The sequence below is a fragment of the Amphiprion ocellaris genome, chromosome 7 (assembly GCF_022539595.1).
Source record: "Amphiprion ocellaris isolate individual 3 ecotype Okinawa chromosome 7, ASM2253959v1, whole genome shotgun sequence".
Taxonomy (NCBI): Eukaryota; Metazoa; Chordata; class Actinopteri; family Pomacentridae; genus Amphiprion; species Amphiprion ocellaris.
The window spans coordinates 11,510,373-11,532,357 of NC_072772.1; the positions used below are offsets into that span (position 1 = coordinate 11,510,373).

Sequence of the window (21,985 nt, forward strand, 5' to 3'; positions counted from 1 at the left end):
ATGGTTATTTGAAGTGACATAGAGAGACAGACTCTTTTACATCTTGTAATCAGATTTTATGATTCCAGCTACTATGCTTTTGGCTTTAGGCTCATTTCTGTATCCATTAACTCGCTATATATAATTTTAAATCATAGCCTTTATGAATACTGACTTACACCATTTGCTATATCTTCATCCAGGACTGCAGCAGCATTTTACATTTCTCTTTATTGTTGTCATGCCATCTAAACAGATCCAGTGGTGGGACATATTTTGTGGCAAGAAGTGACTAATGACACTAATTGATGCTCGGTTACTAAAAACACTGTTGGTTGTTCAAGCAAGGATACGGGACTTTAGAAAATACAAGGCTCTTAGCTGTTAAGGACACACGTTTCATCCTCGCTGTCACCCATTTAGGATGCATCACCTTTGATCAGCCCTTCATTTGAAATTGCAAGCTGAGCATGAATTTCATTGAGGATTCACCTCTGTCAGTGGCTAAAAGGCGCTCATTTGATATTTGTTGAGGAATGACAGGCGTTTGATCCTTCAAGTGTATCTGTTAAATTTTACAGCAGTAGTTGTGTGATACAAACTAGATCAACAAGATAAATAAAATATCTTACCAACGCATCAAGCCAAGGAGTTTCACAATCTCAGCTGTGTGTGGGACTCATTAAAGAAAGTGCATCATCTGTTCGCTCTAATAACATCAGCTGTTTCTCAGTCACAATGACATCCACGCTGTGGTGATAGCCCAGTGATGTGTCTGCATTTAAGGTCCTTGGGGGCAAAATTAATTTTCTCACCTTCATCTTCAAAATATCTCCAGTGCTTCTTTCTTTGCTGTTCTTTTTCTTTTCTAATTGCTATTCTGAAATTACATTTTCTCGTATTTTATATGTATTTAGACTGTGCAGCACTGTGTCTAATTCATGGCCTCCATCTCACTGATTAGAGCCTCCACTCCTTGATCCAAGTTTGATAGCAAGACCAACAGTCTATCAGAATGCTATTCACAGAGTAGTGAATAGTTCCTAATAAATTCTCCCGACAGGAAGATGCTGAAAGTGATAATCCATTTCTGTAGACACTAACAGATGATTTTTTAGAATGCTGTACTGCATTGTCAGTTGGCTATGCAGAAAACCAGTTTGGTCCTTTCTCAGCAGCTACTGGATGGATTGCAATGATATTTGGTAGAAACATACATGCAGCCCTCAGGATGGACTGTAATAACTTTGATCATCCCTGAGGTTTCCCTCCAGCATCATCATCGGGTCTTAATTTCAGTTATTCCATTGCTTTGGTTCATGATCAAATGAACCTAAGCCTACAAAAACCAAAGATAAGCTCCAGGATCAGTTGTCTCAGCTGTGTTCAGCACTAATTTGCTAACTTGCATAATGTTGACGGTGAACATGACAAACCCTGAACAATGATGTTGTAATCATGCTCCGTTAGCATTAAGCTCAAAGCTCTGCTACTCTTATGTGTATCGTAGTCTCACACAGCTGTCATGGCTGTAAACTTGTTTTAGTGATACTTCTGGTGTCTAAGTTAATATCACAGTTATTCTTTAATAGAATTTTGTATATAACAAAATGGTGATTAAACGCAGCAAACTACTTCAGGGCTTTCAAACCTTATCTGAAAAGTGCCATTAAAACCATACGGTTTGCCCTTACCGCTAAATCATTACTTCCAATTTTTATTTCTCTCTGGCATGGACCGAGTAACTCTGTTTTATGTAAAATAAATGCCAGTAACATGCAAAATTGTGATGACATTTTTCCCATACTACTTCCTTAAAGATGCCTTCACTGTTTGGAAATCATTACCAAGGTAACGGCAGTAATTTAGCAAAGAGCACCGTTCTCACACACTCATGTCGCACTTCGTAAGTGTGAGCAGATGCAGGCTGAATTGAATGTTCCTGAAACCTCCAGACACAAGCAGCTTTCTCCGGAACAAGACATACACAAGACTCAGACAACTGTGCGAGTATTTATCTCAAATCTTCTCAGAATAGCTTCATATTTCATTGAGATTTCCTCTGTTGGAGCTACTGTCATCAGTGGTCTCTCTCATCAGTGAGAGTCAGGTGTTTATCCAGAACAAAAGCTTTTGCAAATACAGTTGTCATTTGTTAAATCTGAGATTTTTAGAGAGCAGATGACCTGTATATCTCCCCAAACATCCCAGTGGCCATTAGACAGAATCATGCTCAGGTTAATTTATGAAGGGCAGTTCATAACATACATTATCTGCAGGCATCTAAAGGTGTGCCATTTAGTAAGGGAGGACCTTACATAATGTATACAGGGACACTCAACAAATCCAAAGTTTCTTTGGATTCCCTTTGAGCAAGCCAAAACAACATTCTGGCAGAACCAGACTCAGGGAGGGCAGCCATCTGCCTTGACTGTTTGGGGTGAGGGTAAATAAAGGGGAGAGTGAACAGGATGGCAGTTGGAAAACTACACAAACAACACAAAAGAGAACAATAAAGTCTGGGGAGGTTAGTGAGGCTGGCAACTGTGGAACATAGACGTGTAGCTCCACATCCAGAGAAACCTGCAGAGAGGACAAAACACAAACTACTAGAGAGAAAAGACACAAAGTTAGTTTTTTGACATGCAATAGTTGCATATAAATGCATGGAGAATGAAGAGGAGGAAAGCAGAGTAGAGTTGCTTCGGGCATCTTGAGTATTCCCCCAGCAGTCTAGGCCTACAGCAGGAATACTAAGAAATGGTTCAGGTAATCCTGAGCTGCCCTAACTATCAGCCTTATCAAAGAGGAAAGTTGTAGGCCTAATCTTAAAAGTACAGTGGGTATCTGCCTTCCAAACCCAAACTGGGAGCTGATTCCACAACAGAGGAGCTGATAACTGAAGGCTCTGCCTCCCATTCCACCTCTGGAAACTCTGGGAACCACAAGTAAATCTGCAGTCTGAGAGTGAAGGGCTCTATCTGGATGATATGGTACAGTAATATCTTTAAGATAAGACAGGGCTTTTTTATATGTGAGAGAAGGATTTTGAATTCTGTTCTGGATTTTATAAAAAGTCAATCAAGAGAAGCTAATATGGGAGAAAAATTATCTCTAGAACTGGTTCCTCTCAGAACTCTGGCTGCAGCATTTTGGATCAGCTGGAGGTTTTTCAAAGAACTATTGGGATGTTCTGATAGTAAGGAATTGTAGTAGTCTGCCGTACTCACAAATGAAGGCCAGCCTAGAGACTTGCTTTATGTTGGGATTAAACGACACATCCTGATCAGAAATAACTCCAAGGTTCCTCACAGTGGAACTGCAGGCCAAGTAATCCTGTACAGTAAATTTATTGATGACTTTTTCCTCCTTGTCAGTTTTTACTTGAAATTTGTGATGAGTGTCAGCTAGAAAACAAAGACATCACTCAACACATCCTTGTGTCTGCAGAAGACGCCACTTCTCAAACTCCTACCTGAGTTTGTGGATTAAGGAGACAGTTGTATCTTCATTTTCCGGTATAATGTGAGAACCACGCAGCTTCATCTTCACAGTTTTTGTATAAAATAGACAATGGTCATTTATTTTCTTTACTATGTGTCTGTTTTCTATGAATCAGATGGAACTTTAATGTGAGCGTGAACAGATGTGTCCCATCCTCCCGCAGCATCGCTCTTGGACTTTGACGTGACAAATTGCTCCTCCGACTCTCAATTTGCCGTTCAGCTTCTCAGTGGTTTACGCAGCCAATCAGTCAGACAGGAGCTCACGATTGATGACACTGTGAGAGAAAAAAGTTCTTCTGTCCTGGCCTGAACTGTACAGGAAGGTACAAAGTGTGGAAAACAGAAAAAGGGTGAGACAATGAGCCTTGATGCAAACAGAGTGAATGAAGCAGTCAGAAAACCATGAACACTGAAAAGTGCATTTCTTGCAGGACTGTGGGATTGGTTAAAGATTAGAAATAGACTAGTTTTTTACTGAAAGCTGACTGCTTAGAGCTCTATTTTTGATATCCTTTGATACTCAAATTGGTTCAAATTAGTTCATGAGGTAACATTTTTGGGGAAAAAAAGTTTTTATAGGAGAGTAAAAAGGTGAAAAAAGTGTTCCTGTATTCAGGAATAGGAAAAAGGTCAAAATAGTGAGCACAGAAGGCCAGAACTGTGAGCTAAATAAAAGATTAAAGCTTAGGATTTTCTGTGTTTTCGCTCTATCACCTATCCCTGGCTGCATCATGTTGTCACCTTTGATCATTCGCTCATGTTTAAATGCATGAAGTCACAGAGAAGTGTCATGTTGGTGTGATAGTCACACTGAATTTCATCACACCCCTGAGTAGTTTTACAGGGTGAGCATTTTGAAAAGGAAGACAGCACCGTTTATTTTTCTATTTGCTATGCAAATAGTTACCTGATTTCTATGAAGTGGATTTACATTGTTGTATTTCTGTGCATTGATGTATTCATGTAAGTTATACAAGTTAGGCGATAAAAGACATTATGATGAACAAAAAGACCAAACTAACAATGAAAACTAGTGAAAATATGCGTAAAGTAAAATGGAAAGGAGCAGAAGTCAACATGTACTGTATAATATTGCTGCTGCCAAGAATCAGACTTGTTTTCAAATGTAAGAAAGCTGGTTTTTGACCAAAACTACACAAGTAGAAGAATTACAAGTAGGTCTGTAGTGTCTCTCCTGAACATTGTCCATTCTTCTGTCCCATCTGTCTTCCTGCTTTGAGCTGTAGTCCCTGGAGGAGAGTCATCCATTCATCACCACATTCAAACACTTCACACTCAGGTAGTGTGTCCTGACCTGTCCCTTCCTGGCCTGGAGTGGGAGAACAGGATAAATATGCCATCAGCCGTGGCAGGAGCGCTGACTTACAGCAGGCTCAGAGATGGAAGAGAGAAACCCACTCCTTCCTTCTAAATCCGACCTAAAGCTTTTCTTTTCAACTTCTGCTTTAGACTGACTCCCATTTTAACTGTCTGCAGTCGTTGGTGCAAGGCTGACGCCTCCTTAATAGTAAGCCTTCATTAGAAGTCAGTATCTGTGGACAAAAAATGTGATAAATGCAAGAAATTTAAATTCATAGATAAGTCTCTAGTGCTGGCAGATAGAATACTTGAAGGACACAACCTATTCTCATACCTCTTCCTAAATGGGTTTGAGGTATTTTGATTCATTTAAGAGTATGTACTATGTCAGAATATGCAGGCTCAACCTCCCCCTTTTTTGAATATTACATAACAGCATTTTTTCCTTTACTGGACAGTTGAAGGTGCAGATACCGACGAAGAGTGGGAGGGTGATAGATGAGATTGCTGTTCTTTTAAACTGTGCTATTGCCCTATATATGACCAAATAAAGAAATTAATCAAATTACCACAATGTAATGTGTTGCACACAGTGAAACTGAAGCTTTTGAGAGCCCTGAAAGTGCAGCTGATGTGGTTTCCCACTTTGGTTTGTAATCCAATCTTAAGAGCAAGTTAGTGGTAATACTGATGGGGCAGCCTCTGCTAAACATACTGCATAGTTTGGACACAGCACTGTTTAGGTAAGGTGGTACTGTCTCTGTTGTAGCTGGGAGTTTGCCTACTATGCAGTCTACGTTTTGGAGATGTGGAATTTTATGCATCAGCTAACTATTGAAAGGTTTCAGTGTAAAACCTTGTCTCTTCATTAAAGGCTGGTAGGATTTAGAGGCTTCTAGCTTCTAGGTTGCAGATTGCAACCTACGACTTCCTCTTCATTATCTCATTCCAAGCACGTAGCAGAATTCAAGGTGTCTGGTGAAAATGTGAAAGGCTCTCTCTTGGGCCAGTGTTTGGGTTGTCTATTCTGGGATATTGTATAAAGATGACAATGCAACACAGTGGATTCTGTGGAAGAGGAACTGCTCCCCCTGTAGATTTAAAGGGTTTATTCTAAGGTAACAAAAATACAATTATTCTGATTTAAGGTGACTGTACACAAATGACAACATAATTCTGAACACTATATTCCATTTCTGCTTATAGATCCTCCTAAATGTGTCAAACTAAACCTTTGAAGAACAACTCAATGTCCTACTTACCTTAAACACACCTACATTGTTGTAGGTGAGCTGATGTGCTTGAGCTGCAGCGCGTTGGAAGGGGTAAATACAGAGACGCAGTGACTTCATACATCTGGACATTCAACAGTTCAGACTTATGTCTAAGCTAGTTCAAGGCAAAAGGGATTATTTTTATTAAAAAAAAGGTTTTTATGGATTTAGTCAGTGACCAGAGACAGATTGTAAACTGGAAGTTAGAAATACTGTAAGCTTTTCTACTAGTGTACACTAGATTTTCAAAATACATATATACATAATTACATTTTATTTGTTAAAAGGAAAATAACTTCTATTGTATTGACCACTAAAACATGAGATTAGCTGCTAGAGTGGAATAGTGAGTGTATATGTAATTTCCAAACTCAAAAGCTGATGTATAGTTAAACAACTCTCCTCTCAAGATAAAGCGAGACCATTCTCAGGATGGCGCTTTGCATAAATACATTGTGGAAAACATTGTGACTGAAAACACATCTTTGCACTTCCCCAAATGTGTAAACAACACATTAAAATTTATGCATTTCAAAGACACAGGAGCTATTCAGCATCCGCTACCCAGGGCCTGTTCACAACCTGCTGTTAGCCATTTTCATCACAGTCATTTAAAGATTTTTGTCCTCGTGCATGAACCTATTAACACACTTGAGTCTGTATTTACTGGTAAATATATGATCCTCTGGTGAATGTGTACATTTGTCATCCCAGCAGGCGTTTGTACTGTATGTACCCACCAGAGATATGACAATGTACATCCCCTGTTTCTGACATTTTCCATAACATATTCATATTATTCATTTAGTGAGACGAACCAGGACAGTCTTTGCTGCCTGGTGTTCTCTTTAGCCTCGGGCTCCAAGCTGAGAGACTCACAGTCAAACGACTGTATGAACCTGTGTGTGTTTGATTCAACAGCAAAAGGGCACAGCTGTCGACGAGGTGCACACAGTTTTCACATCTGGCTTAGAGAATTGTTGTTTTTTTCTACTTGTAGCAGTGAAATTCTTGAGGCAAATTGCCAAATAAATAGGAAGCAGCTCAATCGGAGATTAAAAAAAAAAGCATGGGCAACCTCAATGGACAAAATGTGTAATTTCATCATGTGGGCTTTCCTTTTATGCTACGTGGATAGCTGATATTATGCATTTTATCAGCATTTACTTAAATACATGAACACAGAAAAAGGCTCCTTACAGTCACCAGTCTGTGTGAACAAGACGCCTGTCTGGCCTCCACACCAGCAATCTGCAGCTTGTGGGTTGCAAAATTATAATGGCAGCATCGCTTAACCTCGATGTTGTTTCCCCCAAATTTCATTTGAATTAACTTACACTTTAAATGGATTATAATGAAAGTTGGCAGCTACTGAGATAAGTCACAACACGTTACAATACACGTTTAGTTTTGTGATGTTGGAGTGAGAATGAACTCATATTTGAGTTTAGAGACTTACATGGGAAATGAAAATGTGTCTCAAATCTGTTGTTTTAGGATAGCCACAGAAGACAATAATATACATGCAGGAGTAAATAAAATTTGATTTTCTGATCATTAGAAGCCCAAATCTACATGAAGGGTCCTAAACATAGCTTATAACTGCTTCACTTGCTGCCAAAACTGCAGTTATTTCAGCAATTCTATCAAGTAGCCTTATTTAAATGTTGTGCTTGGTATTAAAGACGGCAGCACAACCAGGCATAAAGTATATGAAAGACTATATTCAGTGTGACAAAAAATACTTACATTTTTTGAAGTCATGCAAAAGGAGCCACAGTTAAAGAAAAAAAAAGGGAGACAGAAGGACCGAGAGCAGCAGCTGTGTGTGGGAGGATCAGAGTAGTGAACAGAGAGAGGGGGATGCTGAGGAGAAACCAAGCTTTGATGGACAAAGGAGACTAAATTTTTGTAATGGTTTCTTATCTTGACCACGTCTGTGCACATAATGTTGGACTAAAACTGTGGCCAAGTATCTGTGCAAGCTCTGTCTGTGAGTGTGTTGCAGAAAAGAAAGAAATCAGCTGGCCTGACAGTAAGCAAATAGGATTTTCTGCATAAATAAGTTGGGACAATCGGACCCTTGTGCATATGTGTGTGTGTGTGTGTGTGTGTGTCTGTATTGTTGGGGTTTTGGACGCGCACACGCTGTACCTCGAATAATAACATACTGTAGCTGAAACTGGCTGTTGGGTCCGAGCATAAATAAGCACAAAAGTGACATAATTATTCCTGAAGCTGGACTGTAGCCTTGGAATAGATTGAGTCCTTTACTGCACCGATATAAAGACAGTGTGCAGTCAAATAATGAATCCACTACGTGAGATGAGAGCAGTATTACACCATGACATGATCAGTCAAGAATTCATTCCTGTTTTCCATGATGGCTAATACTCATGCAACACGATTTCTGTCTGTCATGGATTATCTGCACACTCACATGCTGTATTTCCACCATCTCAAAATAAAGGAGCACATTTTTTTTGAGCAATTTCAATCGTGCCAGAAAGTTTTCATCAGAAAATGAAGTTTGCTGAGTTCACTGCGCCGAACTCAGTGGGTGTTATGATTCCCTCCATGTCTTTTTTTAGGACCTCACGTCTGTGTTTTTTCTCTAGAGTTAAGTATGAGTTCATTCTTGAAATAGTAGTCTGACAAAATAGTTGTAACTCTAGATCCACTTATTTGCTTTTACGGGTGTTTTTACCTGTATCAGACATGGAAAAAAAATACATGAAGTCCATCTTCATGACAACTGCAAGGAAAAGCAAGTAAGTGGTCCTTGTTGTTGTTGTTTTGTCAAAGTACAATTTCTGAGGTCAAGATGGATGTTTTTTTCACCTTTTGATAAAAACACACCCTAACATTGAAAGGACATGCAGGGCTACAGCATGTAAACTTGTTCTCTTTTGTGTTTGTCTCCTTTTGAACAAGACAATGTGGCCTTCTTGTTGCCTTGTAGAAACACCAAGTCCATCATTTCATTTTATTGACGGTAAAACTAAAACATGTTTCACCTCTCTGCTGCTGGTAGAGCTCGGGGTCAGAACTGGTTCCAACTTATAGTCGATTCCGATCTGATTCCAGCTACTGCATATCTACCACTGTCTGTCTGTGCCATTAGTCTTGTGAGAAAATGTGTACATGTCTTCCTGATTCCTTATGCATTTGTCTTAAATCTCTGCACTCCAAGCAGGACATTTTTTGCTCCTGTCCAAGTAAAAATATGACTAGAGAGTTTGTACTCATTTTTCACTGCAATATAAAGTCTGACATGTCAATGGTAATTGCATAACTATGCCTAGAAGTAGAGAGAACTCAAAAATATCTCAGGGCAAAGGCAGGATACACCCTGGACAGGTCGCCAGTCTATTACAGGGCTACATATACAGACATACAATCACACTTACATTCACACCTATATGGACAATTTAGAATCATCAATTAACCTTTGCATGTTTTTGGACTGTGGGAAGAAGCTGGAGAACCTGGTGAAAACCCACACATGCAGGAGGAGAACATGCAAATTCCTGTTCAGAAACATAGAATCTATATTATTTAGTCAGATTTTTAAGTGTTTCTTTACCTTGATGTACAGAGATGGGCAGCATCATGAATACTTTTACATAAGTATTCAAGCCACACTGTAAAACTCCTGCATTGAAAATGTTTAAGCATGTAAGTATAATGAGAAGAATATACTGTGGGATTAAAATTAAAAGTAATCAATGCAGAAAAAATGTCTCCTGTGTTTGTTATAGTATAACATTGAAAATTGTAATAATTACATAATTTTTTCTTGTGCATTGATGTAAAATCAGGGTTTTACTGGGGTAGTCACCAGAGCCATCTGCTCCTCAAAGAATCAGAGTCAAACCTGTTAAAATGCAAACGATGCCCGAACTTATCTGCTGGCAACCTCCAAAGCTGCCTCCAGATTTCCTCCCATTCAGGTCATTACTTTCCATTTTGGTGTCAGCAGCCCATCAGCACATGTGGTCAGAGTCACCCTGAGTGTCACGTTGACCGTCTGAGCCATCGCAGAGCACGCAGCTGTAAATTTGTTCAGGTTAAGCACCTAGTGAGGCGACAAAGCGTAAAGAGACACCCAGATCTCTGCTGCAGCCTGGGCTTTCGTGCAACATGAAGCTGTTTACAGATGTGCTGCTAGTCAGACAACTTCACAGGATTCATGTTGACATTAAGCCGCAAAGCAGGAAGTTTCATGATCTTGTGCTGCTGTGAAACGTCGTAATGAGGAGATTTGGTTGGATAGATGTCACTGTTATATTCAGTTCTTTCATATTTCCACTGAATCTATGGAATCTTTATGGTTCGTAGGCTCACTCTTGGTTTTCTGTCCTACAACTTTACTGTGTAGGTTCACCCTCACTGCTTTTCTAATGTTGTTTCTAGTTGTAGTAGGCAGAGAGCGAGTAGCTGGTGGACATAGTAGAACATTTAGCCGCTAACATGAGTTCTATTATGCTCTGTATCTGCTAGATGCGTTCAGTAAGCAACTAACAGGTTGATAATATCAACTTAAAAGGTGATTTGCCAGTGTTGCGTTCCTTGTTTCTGTTGAACCCAAGTGGCCAAACCATCAGTTACTGGACACCATGTAGTTTAGTTGTCTCAGCTTAAAACAAATAAAAGAAAGACAAGCTATCACTCTCATCTGCAACAACATTCAAGTCCTTGAGTGCATCACTATTCTTCAATGGTATCACTTCATCACGAGACTGTTACTTTCACCCACTCAGTATTTCTCTCACCCTTCATCTTCCCCCGCTGATGGTGAAGTGGTCAGTCCGTTGGTGACAGGCTGATGCGAGTATCTGTGCCGTCTGCCATGTCTGTGAAAAACTGATAGAATTAGAGCGTGTCCCAAGGCTAGTATCAGCATCAGATGACTAGATGGTCGTCCGCTTCCTGAATTTAGAACAGCTGCCTCTTGGCTCTCACCGTCTGATGGGGTTAAATCACTTCAACCCCTCTCAAGGTCATATTTGTGGATCACTCGAATGGCTTTGCCTGTGTGTTATCCGCAGGCGGCGTGTTGGCGGGCACGGGAAGGTGTCGTCGCTGCTTTTCCTGGGATCATTTCCAAAATCCCACAAGTGAATATTGCTGAGGTGCTCCTGAGCAAAGGTGCCAAACCTCTTGTTTTACTGCTGAGATATGGAAAAGAATTAAAAATTTCATTAGATGCCAGATTCAAACTCTGCATCTAGAAACAGAACTGAACTGAAAATGAGATGAAAATGTATTGCAGAATGACTAAAACATCATTTTAAAGCACTATTTTCATCCAACTCTGGTCAGCAAGTGCCAATGTCAGGCCATCGTCTTTGTGTTTAGTAAATGGTGTGAAATAATCTCTGATCCCAGGCCTATGTTGGGACATTTACCAGCTATTCTGACTAAAAGGTCCTCATCAAACTGATCAGAACACCTGACAAGCAAATGAGCAAACAGTTTTTACTCTTCGCTGAGTATATTGCTGTTATTATTAGAGGAAAGTCATCAAAAGAGAAAGCCTCTTGGTATTCAGGTACATGTTATAGGTGGCACATGCAGTCCATGAAGGGCACAGGACAAAGAAAAAAAACACAGTTTGATCAGTTTGAGACAGGAGAAGCCTTTTCAGGCATTCTCATTGTCAGCTGTCATTGACTTCACATTTTTTATACTCGATTGACTCCATTTCCAAGCAGCAATTTTCATCACATTAGCCTTGATAGTTTGGAAAATATTATGTTTGACTGGAGGATACCAGACTGAAGGTGAGGGGGAAATTGGCCCGTTCTGAGTGTGTCGCATTATCGCTTTAGCTGAAGGACATTTTGAGTCATCCAATCTGACTTTGCAGTCAGTTGCTCCCCGATATTGTCCCTTCTTTTTAATCTTGGTGTTTTCTTTGATGGAGCAAACCCACGCTGTCTTTCAAAGGAAGGAAAATATGCAACGTCTGGCAGAATTACATCCTTATTGTGAAATATCAGCTCACATGTACACTGACCTATTTATTGCAGCAGTGTTTTTGCTTCTCTTTTAAATCTTCAGCCAGAAAACACTCAGCATGACTTGGAAAAGGAGGAATAGTAAAGAATATACATAGACCTCAATGTTGGATCTTTTTTTTCTTGTATAGCTTGACATGACTTTCTCAGAATAGATCTTAGCTCAGTACAGCTCAGACAAATGAAAAAAGATGAAAATCATAAAGAATATATGCTATCTCTTGAGTGCTGTTTAGAAGCCTGGCAGGATGAATGAAGCACACTGTCAGGTTGTTCAAGGGAAATTATTTCAAACAGTGATGCGTGTCAAAATGTGATTATTTGAAACTATATATATTTTATTTTTTCACGGGTCTAGAGAGGAGAGAAAGGGGGAAGATAGCAGGAGGTAGAGCGGATATGGAGATGGCGGAGGTAAAAGAGAGACAGCAGGATCCCACCTGTGCGTGTTTTGCCTTGAAAAGAGAGAGACTGCCTCAGTGACTCACATTTTGATTAGTAATGATAAGCACGTTAGCATTTGGATGTTAGACATACGCAGAAATGTATGCGTTCGTGACTGACATGCAAATGTATCTCTTCTCCCAGAGCACTCCACAGTACACGCTGAGTGTGGCTGTTCGAGTGGGGACTACCCCCCTCCCTTAGAAGCTGTTGGAGCTGTGCTTTATTCATTTAGCCACGCAGGACTACCTTGGCTATGCCAACTTAGATCAGAGGCTGCAAGCTGTAGAATCTAACAGCAGCCATTGGACAGTCCCAGACTCCCTATGCTGACATGAGGACTCCATCACAGACCATTAAACCAGCAGCTCGAGGCGAAGGCGTGTGAGGCGGGTGGAGAGGGAGATGGAGAGTGTGACAGAGTAGAGACAGTGGAAGAACAGAGAGGGAAAGAAAATCTTTTCTGGTTTACACCAGCTGCTAGAAGCCCCTGAGAGACAAGAAAGGCTTCATAGAGAAGGCTCTGCCAATGAGAGATGGTGCCATACAGTGGTTATTGAGACACAACAGACAGCTGCTGTAGTTTTTAATGGTGAGTCACTTTGACTAAAGCCACCATTCTGTCAGGTTTGTTGGGTTTGTGAAATGGCAGTTGGAAATATGTTGCAAAAACTTTACAATCACAGCACTCTCATGTCTGACATCTGGGACACTTTTTACTCTGCTCTTACTTAGCTTTTGTAGTAAAATCATCCCTTTTACACTGTCACTCTGATACCCTGTCTGTTGTTTCTCTCTCTCTCAGATCTGTTTTGTAAATCTGGACCCTCAGAAAACAGACTGTGGTGATGACAAAAGCATCAAGGTGAGCGCATTCCTTGGCCACACTCATCCACTCCCTCCTGTTATCCCTCCTGCTCCCTCTCCTTTTCTTTCCTGCCCACTTTTCATCTCCCAGGAACTCTGTTCATTGTATTTCACACATACACAAAGGCTCAGTTGCCATGGATTCAAGATCATTACCCAAAATTAGAGGCCAATTTGTTTAGATAATATGCAGATTTTGCAGCCTTTTGCAGCTGGTGGTGGGCAACCAATAATCATTCCACATGGTTCAAGACTTCTCAGATTTTATAATTAAGCATCTCTCACTTGGAACCACAGAGAACAAACACATTTTGTTCAGTGTTGAAGTCACTTGAAGAAAAGCATTTTGTTCTATCATCTCACATTGTTTCTGTGCTTGGCATGCATCTTGCAGAAACTGGCATCAGTGTCTCCAGACCTGCCAAAGCTTGTTGAATTACTGACTGTCCACCAGCCGAAAGAAAATGAGATCTTGCTGCTCGGTGGCCTCGAAGCCTCAGATACTTGCCAAACACACCCACACTCTCCCCTACAGGTAAGTTTGCAAGTATTTGCAGCCTTTGAATTAGTGGTCCTGGATTGTGAGGCAGAGAGAAGCAAGCTGTTCTAATGTACAGCAAATTTGTGTTATTACATTGGAACGTTTTGTGCTAAGAAAAATCCACATAACAAAATGCACTCCTTTTATGTAGCAATTATCCTCATTTCACTCCAGTGAAAGCATCGTCTCATCTCGGCAAACGGCAGACACTGATTGGACTTGTACTTATGGTCAAAATAAGGCTCATCTGTCATTTTTGCTGCTTGGTCAAAATATAGTCATATGATCCTTCACTGAAAACTGAGCCAATAAGTGATAATTGAAAATTTGATTGTAAGATACATTTTGTATACATTGTTCATGATGGGAACAATGTAAATGTTCCTTAAATGCAGATTCAACATCCCTAGATGTCATAGAAAATACCACTTTATGCTGAGTAGGATGTGTTAGACAGATACATGTAAAGGAGACACACCTGAAAGCTCAGAATAATGGGTGACCTGATGAAAAACATTCAACATTTTTATTTCAGAATGCTCTAAAATTTTACAAACGGAAAAAGAAATACAGGCATACAAGCGGCTAATATGCCTTTCAGTTTTGGTATTTCTGTTGAAATACAGTGTTCCCTTGTCTTTTTGAAGCTCACCAAATACATCACCGTATGAAACCACTGTTACAATCAATACACAGCCTGAGGAGCCTGCACAGACATTTAAACTTGCATGAGCAGGTCCACAGAGTTATAGTATATCGGATAAAATGGAAAAAACCAGGGATGAGGACTACATGGGATGTTTATAATCCAGTATCATAGTTTATAACTCAATGTATTTGTTAATGTTGTGATGTGTGTAGACTTAGTGTGTAGTATATGTGCCAATACCTGTAGACATACATAATTAAGTACACAATATATGACATGTATGAGAATTAATTTACTGCATATGCTTTTGTGTGTACTTGTGCATAATGCATAATGGTTATCTGTACATGTTCCATTCAGGGTGGGCAACAGCAGCACAGAAGTGCAGGAGTGTGCTTGGTTCAGTGTTCAGGGAAGAGGCGCTCCACACCACCTGGCAGCATCATCTTTGAGATCAACAAGTTCCTGATCGGCCTGCAGTGGGGAAAAGAGCGGCAGTTTCAGCAGGGCCGAGTCGCCGGTCAGCGGACCGATGACGACACCAATCGCTCCATCTCCTCCATAGAAGAAGACTTCCTGACTGCTTCAGAACACCTTGGAGATGACAGCGAGGATGATGGCTTCAGAAATGGTGAGTCTCATTATGTCCACTGAGGCGGTTTTGTTTTCAGCTGCATTAGTGTGTTGTAATTGGCAGGGAACGTCAAAGTCTAAACATAGTTTTGATGAAAACTGGCAAAAACCACTGATCAAGTTACTTCGTTTTGGATGCTGATCCAAAATAGGTTTCTGAGTATTTTACCAAACTGTATTGAAAAGCTTGACTGTTTTATTTATGCGTACATGAAAAAAAAATTACAGCTGTATCACACAATGCTTCATCATTATTTTAGGTTTCAAAAGTAACGTTTGCTAATGTGGATAAATTGCTTCATCTACTGTGCATAGTCATAGCTCTGAAAAAAAATTGCCATTTATGTATTGAGTTTTCGTTCCATGTTCACGCATAGTGAGCATTTGTATGATTCTGTCATTGCTAAAATCCTCATAGTAGCCTTTAACCTGCTTTCTGCCTTTTGTCAGACCCAGTGAACAACAACACAGGGGTTCAAGAATTTTAATTCTCCATCTGCCCATGTAGGCATGGCACTATACAGCCTGAGCAGCCTAACAACCCTGCGACACAAGTCAGCATGCTGCCCTTTGGAATCCTTAGAGAAAATTCTGCATCGGAAATATCATGCAGTGCAGCCAACTCCACACTGAGTCAATGTAATATTCATATTCAGGTCGTTTCCTATAACATGTTTTCTGCTATGTATAGACGGTGTTACATAGTGTTGAGGCATATTAGGCTCATTGCGAGTATGGCCTCAGTCCACTGGATGATGATAATAGTGGAAACAAGAAAAGCACTCAGAGAGTGCAGTACTCTCCCAAGGCTGTTCATTCCCTCATATGATACTGTCAGAAATGCAGTTTTTTGTTTTTTTTTTTTTTAAGAAATGCAGCATTTGTTTATTAGTTATTGATGATCATTAATCACGGCAACATAGAATGTGGCCATTTAATATAGATGTATCCACAAACAAAATGACCTTGCACTGAGCACAGGCGTGTATTATGTATGTGTACCTTATGTATGGATACCAAGTCGCGTCACGTAAATATGTAGCGGTCGGCAGGAATCGATGGGATTCGGAAACACCCCCACAATTTAATCAATTGTTCCTTGTACCATTTCCAACGGATAAGTCCTGATATGCCCACAGCGGTAGGTTTGTAGTAGAATCACAATCATGTGATCGTCAGCAGGCAGCTGACGTAGTGGTCACTTGTTGTCATAGTTACAGTAATGCCATGCCGCTATCTTGCAGTGATACAGAAATCTTTAACAAATCGGTGGATCCAGACTATAAGCCGCATCACTGCAAAAATCTAATCACTTAGTCCTTGTATCATTTCTGACCTTCCCTGAAAATTTCATCCAAATCTGTTATTCCGTTTTTGACTAATGTTAACAGACAGACAGACAGAAAAAACAACACCAATCGTCACACAACTCTGCCGCGTTCCTTAGTGGAGTAATGACAGGAGTCTGCTTATATCACACACTGAACTGATATTGTAGAGCTTTAAGGATAGCAAAATACATTTATTGCAAGCTGAAGAACTATTGTGAAGTCATTGCTGACAAACTATGATTCAGTATTTCACATTGTAAACATTATTTTTGTCACTGTAGTTTTTATTAACCACACTTAAAATTGGAAAAATAAATATAGTGCATTATGTGAAAGTAAATCCTGTATTTATTGCAATACTACTGAGGCAACTGTGTAACAAGGGCTGAAAGATTTTAATAGTGCCTGAGAAACACAAGTATATATTTATTGCCCCTGTGTTACTCTGGTGATAAATAGAAAATGTGTTGGAAGGCAAAAGTCTCTGAGATTTTGTCCGAAGGGAAATTGAATGGGATAAACGAAACATAACCCAAAGTCAATAGTCGGTGAAGGGTAAAACATTGCAAAATTGTACTCTTTGTGTGACATTTTAGAAACTGCTAGAGCTGCTTTCTAATCAGCGTGGACATTTTTTTCACCTATATTTCTGTTTGTTTCTTCATCTTTTCACAGAGCCAGAGAGTGGTAACCTGGGAGAGAGCTTGGTAGAGGCTGCACAGAAACACTGTGTCAGACTTGCATGTCACAGGGGACAGCTGAACAAGGAGGATACTGAAGTGAAGAAAGAAGGGCACCAGCATGCAAGCCTTCAGACTAAGGAATCAGCTGGTCACTATGCCACCAATCTGGCCGAGTCAGTACTGCAAGATGCCTTCATACGACTTTCTCAAGATGAAACATCCTTTGTTTCTGAGGCAGCTGTCAGTGTGTCACTCTCTAGTCGCCCTTCCAAAAGCAACAGTCCGTCAAAGACCAAAGAGCCTTCTCAGCAGCGCACCTGCTCTTTTGAACTACCTAAAATTGTCATTGTCCAGAGCCCAGACAGTTCTGATGGAGCTGGAGAATGGCCAGAGACCCAGGTGTCTCATGGACCCGACCACAATATCACTGCCAAAGCCAGAGAAATGCCACAGACTGGGACACAAGCTCACATTCTGCACCACAATGGAGGACATGCATCCAAACATGTAGAAGTGGCTTTGGCCTGCGCTGCTAGTATTATTGGCACCATTACTACCCCACAGCTAACAGAACAACTTGCCACTGAATCTGTTTCAGAAGAGGACACAGAAGAGGAGATGCAGGAACCAGAAGAGAGAGGTGACTATTCCTTCTCCTCAGCTATGTGCGGCATGGCTCAGGTAGCCGGTGCGGTAGCAGCTGTGGAGCTAACAGAGGAATCAGGAGAAGCAGGCGACTCTGATGCAGAGTCCACTGAAGTCTACTCAGCATCACAGGGTCTTATGTCTGCTGCCAAGGCCTCTACTGCCTTCACACTGCACTGCAGTGTCGCAGAGGGTACCAGCGTTGAAGCATTTCGTGCCAACATTGCCGAAGTCTTGCACAGGGAAGCAGCTGAGGTGCTGACTCAACCACAAGGCTACAGGAGTGTAGCTCACTTGCTAGAGACCACACATAACAAGATAGTAGACGGGATAACATGTCCAAAAAAATGCTACATGGATGAAAGAGAGATGGATGACTTAATAAATGAGGTGGCAGACAGCCTATTCAAGCATGCTTTAGAGAAAGCAAAAAAGAAAAAGGAACTCGAGGGTGCTGGAAAAGATGCGCCAAGCCTCCAGGTGTTTATGCAAGACAGTGTAAACAATTTGCTGTTTGATATTCTTTGCCTGACACAGAAAAAAATCAGTCACATTTCAAGATGTGACCAAGGGTCATGTGAAACACAAGAAGGTGACACTTGTGCAAAAGAGCTTGCTGCCAGCAAGGATCCATTAGGTCCGTTACAGTGCTTAATTGGCCATAGTCAATCCACTAATAGTGAGAGTCACAGTGGCATGCTACACTGCACAGATAAGTTTTCAGCGGTTCCAAGCCTGAAGCAGAAGTACATGCTTGATGAAAGTGATCTTATTGCATGTTCCACCACAGTCAACAACAAAGAGCAACAGCAGCAGTCATTATGCAGACAAATTCAGTCCAAACACATCTCTTTGCAGGCCAAAGACTTGTCTGACTACCAGCAGATCCAGCAGGGCAGTGGTGCCATCAGAGAACCTTTAAGTGAAATCCCAGTTCACAGCACAGAGAGGAGGGGCCGATTAGGGACAGGAAGCGACAGTAGACAGTCCTCCCTCACCCCCCAGTCCTCCCTCAACTCTTGCAGTTCTCTACTCTCTTTCAGAATGGACTCAGAGTCCAGGACACCTATTACTTGCTATGCTGATGATTTGGCTGCTACAGTGGTGTCTATGGCCACAGAACTAGCAGCCATCTGTCTGGAAAACTCCACTGGGAAGCAACCCTGGTTCTGTGCCCTTAAAGGTGCATCAACTGAAGGGCCAGAAGCCTACTTGATCCCTGCTTGCCGCACAGTCCTTAGGAGAAAAGATGGTCAGAACAGCAATGCAGCCTCCAAAAAGCATCGGGCACCACGGCTCAGTGAGATTAAAAGGAAAACAGAGGAACAACCAGAGCTAATGGAGCGGCTGGTCAACCGGGTGGTGGATGAGTCAGTTAACCCTGATGAACCACAGGACCCATTTGCTCTCTTTGCCTCTGAAGTCACAGCCAGGATCATGAACTGCCCTGAACTCAATGTGGTGGATACCTCCAAAACAGGCCAGCAACGCAGCAGATTGCAGTGTGAGAGGTGGAGCCGCGGAAAGGCATCTAGTTATGAGAGCATTCCAGAAGAAGATGCAGACCCCTCAGGAACACCCAACACCCTGGGCCTTGGCAGTCGATTAGGTCAGAACTTGAGTCGTGGTAGCTCAATCTCTAAGCAGTCCAGTTGCGAGAGCATCACAGATGAGTTCTCACGGTTCATGGTTAACCAGATGGAGACTGAAGGCAGAGAATTTGACCTTCTGCTGGACTACTACGCAGGAAAGAATGCCAGCAACATCCTTGCTGCAGCTGTACAACAAGCTGCAACGAAGAAAAATGGTCACCTTAATGTCAGGACCTCATCCTGCCTGTCAAAACAGTCCAGCACAGAGAGCATCACAGAGGAGTTCTACAGATTTATGCTTCGAGATATGGATAAGGAAAACAAAGAATATGGCATTGCCAAGACTAAAGAGTGGAGCAACAGCCTCTTCCCACCTTCTCCGAGAACACCCTTCTGTATACGACAGTCTTCTGTCCCAGACCGGCGCTCCTCAGACTCACGACTGACTGTCAACTCACCCATTAAAGCCAACTCCTTTGATGGATTTGCCCGCAATGTGCACGGAGACACACTAAATATCTACCCTACCAACACAGTGTCGGCTACAGGACTGTGTAAGTCGGACTCATGCCTCTATCAAAGAGGTAAAACTGACCAGATTACTGATATGCTGATTCATGAGACCTGGTCAAGTTCCATTGAGTCCTTGATGCGAAAGAACAAGATCATTGCTGATCCAGAGGAAAGTATTGAGTTGGAGGCTGCAGGAGACTCTCAGCCCCACGTGCAGCAATTTGCCAATCGCTTGGCTGCTGACATTGTAGATATTGGCAAGTCTGCACTCGGGGGACAGCAGGATGTAGCTGGGGGCATGCCTGGGTCACACCCACGGCCGTACATGCCTGTTGGCGAGAAAAGGAGGGGGTTCAAACAATCTCATCTAAGTTGCAGTAGGAGTAGGTCCAGCCAGGAGCAAGCTGTCACTGGAGTAGGATCTGGGGCAAGTGACATCAGTGCACCCTGCACAAGGAGCCCCAGAGATGTGCCGCTGATCCACATTGAGGGAGATCAGAGGGATGAAGAGAATCTTTTAAACCCTGAAAGGACAGGAGGAGGACCCCAAGAAACATCATCAGACATGTCAGCGAACAAGCGTACAGAAAGAGCAACTGCCAACAGCAGCAGGTATTACACAGCTCACAGTCTTTCTGTATGAGAGTCAGACTCCTGCTTCAGGTAGAAAGGTTTTTTATAGCCCAGCAGCAAAATCATCATATTGTAGATATAAAAGAAGAGATCAATGTGTCTGCCTAGTGTAAGAGAGAGAAATAAGAAATAGTTATTTTTAAACTAAACACTAAATTTGTTTTTTAAAAAAAATGCCACTAAACAAATAAATCCAGATACTAAAGCTATTCTTAGTGTTTGATCAAAGTGTGGCAGGCACACAGAGAATCTATTTATGGTGTAAACTAATCTATTTTTAGCAGTGTGTGAGGTGTGACAAACCTTTGGCTAGGCTGTGACTCACACTGTCTGGGTGATACACTGTGTGTGCAGAAAGCTTTTATTGGCTTCATCCTTTATCCACTGAGCGGTTGTTGAACTCTCCTTAGTCAGTACAAGCTGCACTCACACTTGGCCAATGTGCTGAAAGCACAAAACACTCTGAGGTATTTAGATTAGATTGACAGAACTGCATTAAATGTCTTATTCTACACAGACTGACATTTTAGAAAGACAAGGACACAACTAGGTGGCAAGATTTGTTCTAATTATAAAAAGACAAAGTACCTTGAGTGTCCTCTCAGAGGAAAGATGAGAACATAGACTGTCCCGGAGGACATTTTAGTAGATATTTTGGGGTGATGAAGAATGGAGCATAGCTTGTCGCAGTCTAGAGTCAAAAGACACAACTGAAAATGTATAAGTAGTATTGCTAATGTGCAAGAGAAGCATGCATATAGATAGAATAGAAACTATGTGGGGGTATAGAAAAGTAATTTCTTTTGAATTGTAATCAAATTTAGATCCTCAAAATAAGCCATATTCAACAGTGAGTGAGAGGAAACGCTGAAAGTCTCCCAGGCCACTGGAGAATCACAAGACATGCTCCTTTTCACTTGACAATACATGTAATCCAGAAACAAGTGGAGTGCATCTGATTGTCCCCTGTGTAAGACTGGAACTTAATCACTCGTCTAGTCAATAAAACCTGATTTCCCTGTTGACTTGTCGAGGATGGCAGGCCTCAATCATCTGATTATGACTTAATTTAATCAGTTTCCTGAAAAAACAGTGAAAATCCAAAGGTGCCCATGGGAAATGCAGTTTGCCGATGCATTAAAATTACTGAAATTAATTAGTTTTCTTTTGATGTGGCGCACACTCATTTCCAAGTTCAACTGTTTGCCATTTGTAAGAAGTTACTGTATGTCTGTCATGTGTGTAACAGTAACTGTTCCTGATACTACCTTTTAAGATGCACTTTAGTTTGAACGGTGGAATATGGGAACAGTGGCCAACATTAACTACACATTGCAGCAGAAACAGTGCAC

The 21,985-nt window shown here is 41.3% G+C and overlaps 1 protein-coding gene across 6 annotated transcripts in view; it reads left to right on the forward strand.

Moving 5' to 3' along the window:
* Positions 1–21,985, forward strand: part of sphkap (SPHK1 interactor, AKAP domain containing) — a 132,751-nt gene that overhangs the window by 106,793 nt on the left and 3,973 nt on the right. For all 6 annotated transcript variants that reach the window (XM_055012254.1, XM_055012255.1, XM_055012257.1 and 3 more), the window contains 4 exons: positions 13,352–13,411; positions 13,808–13,948; positions 14,964–15,234; positions 17,243–20,612. In XM_055012254.1, coding sequence (XP_054868229.1) covers positions 13,352–13,411; positions 13,808–13,948; positions 14,964–15,234; positions 17,243–20,612 — 3,842 coding nt within the window. The remainder of the gene's footprint in view (positions 1–13,351; positions 13,412–13,807; positions 13,949–14,963; positions 15,235–17,242; positions 20,613–21,985) is intronic.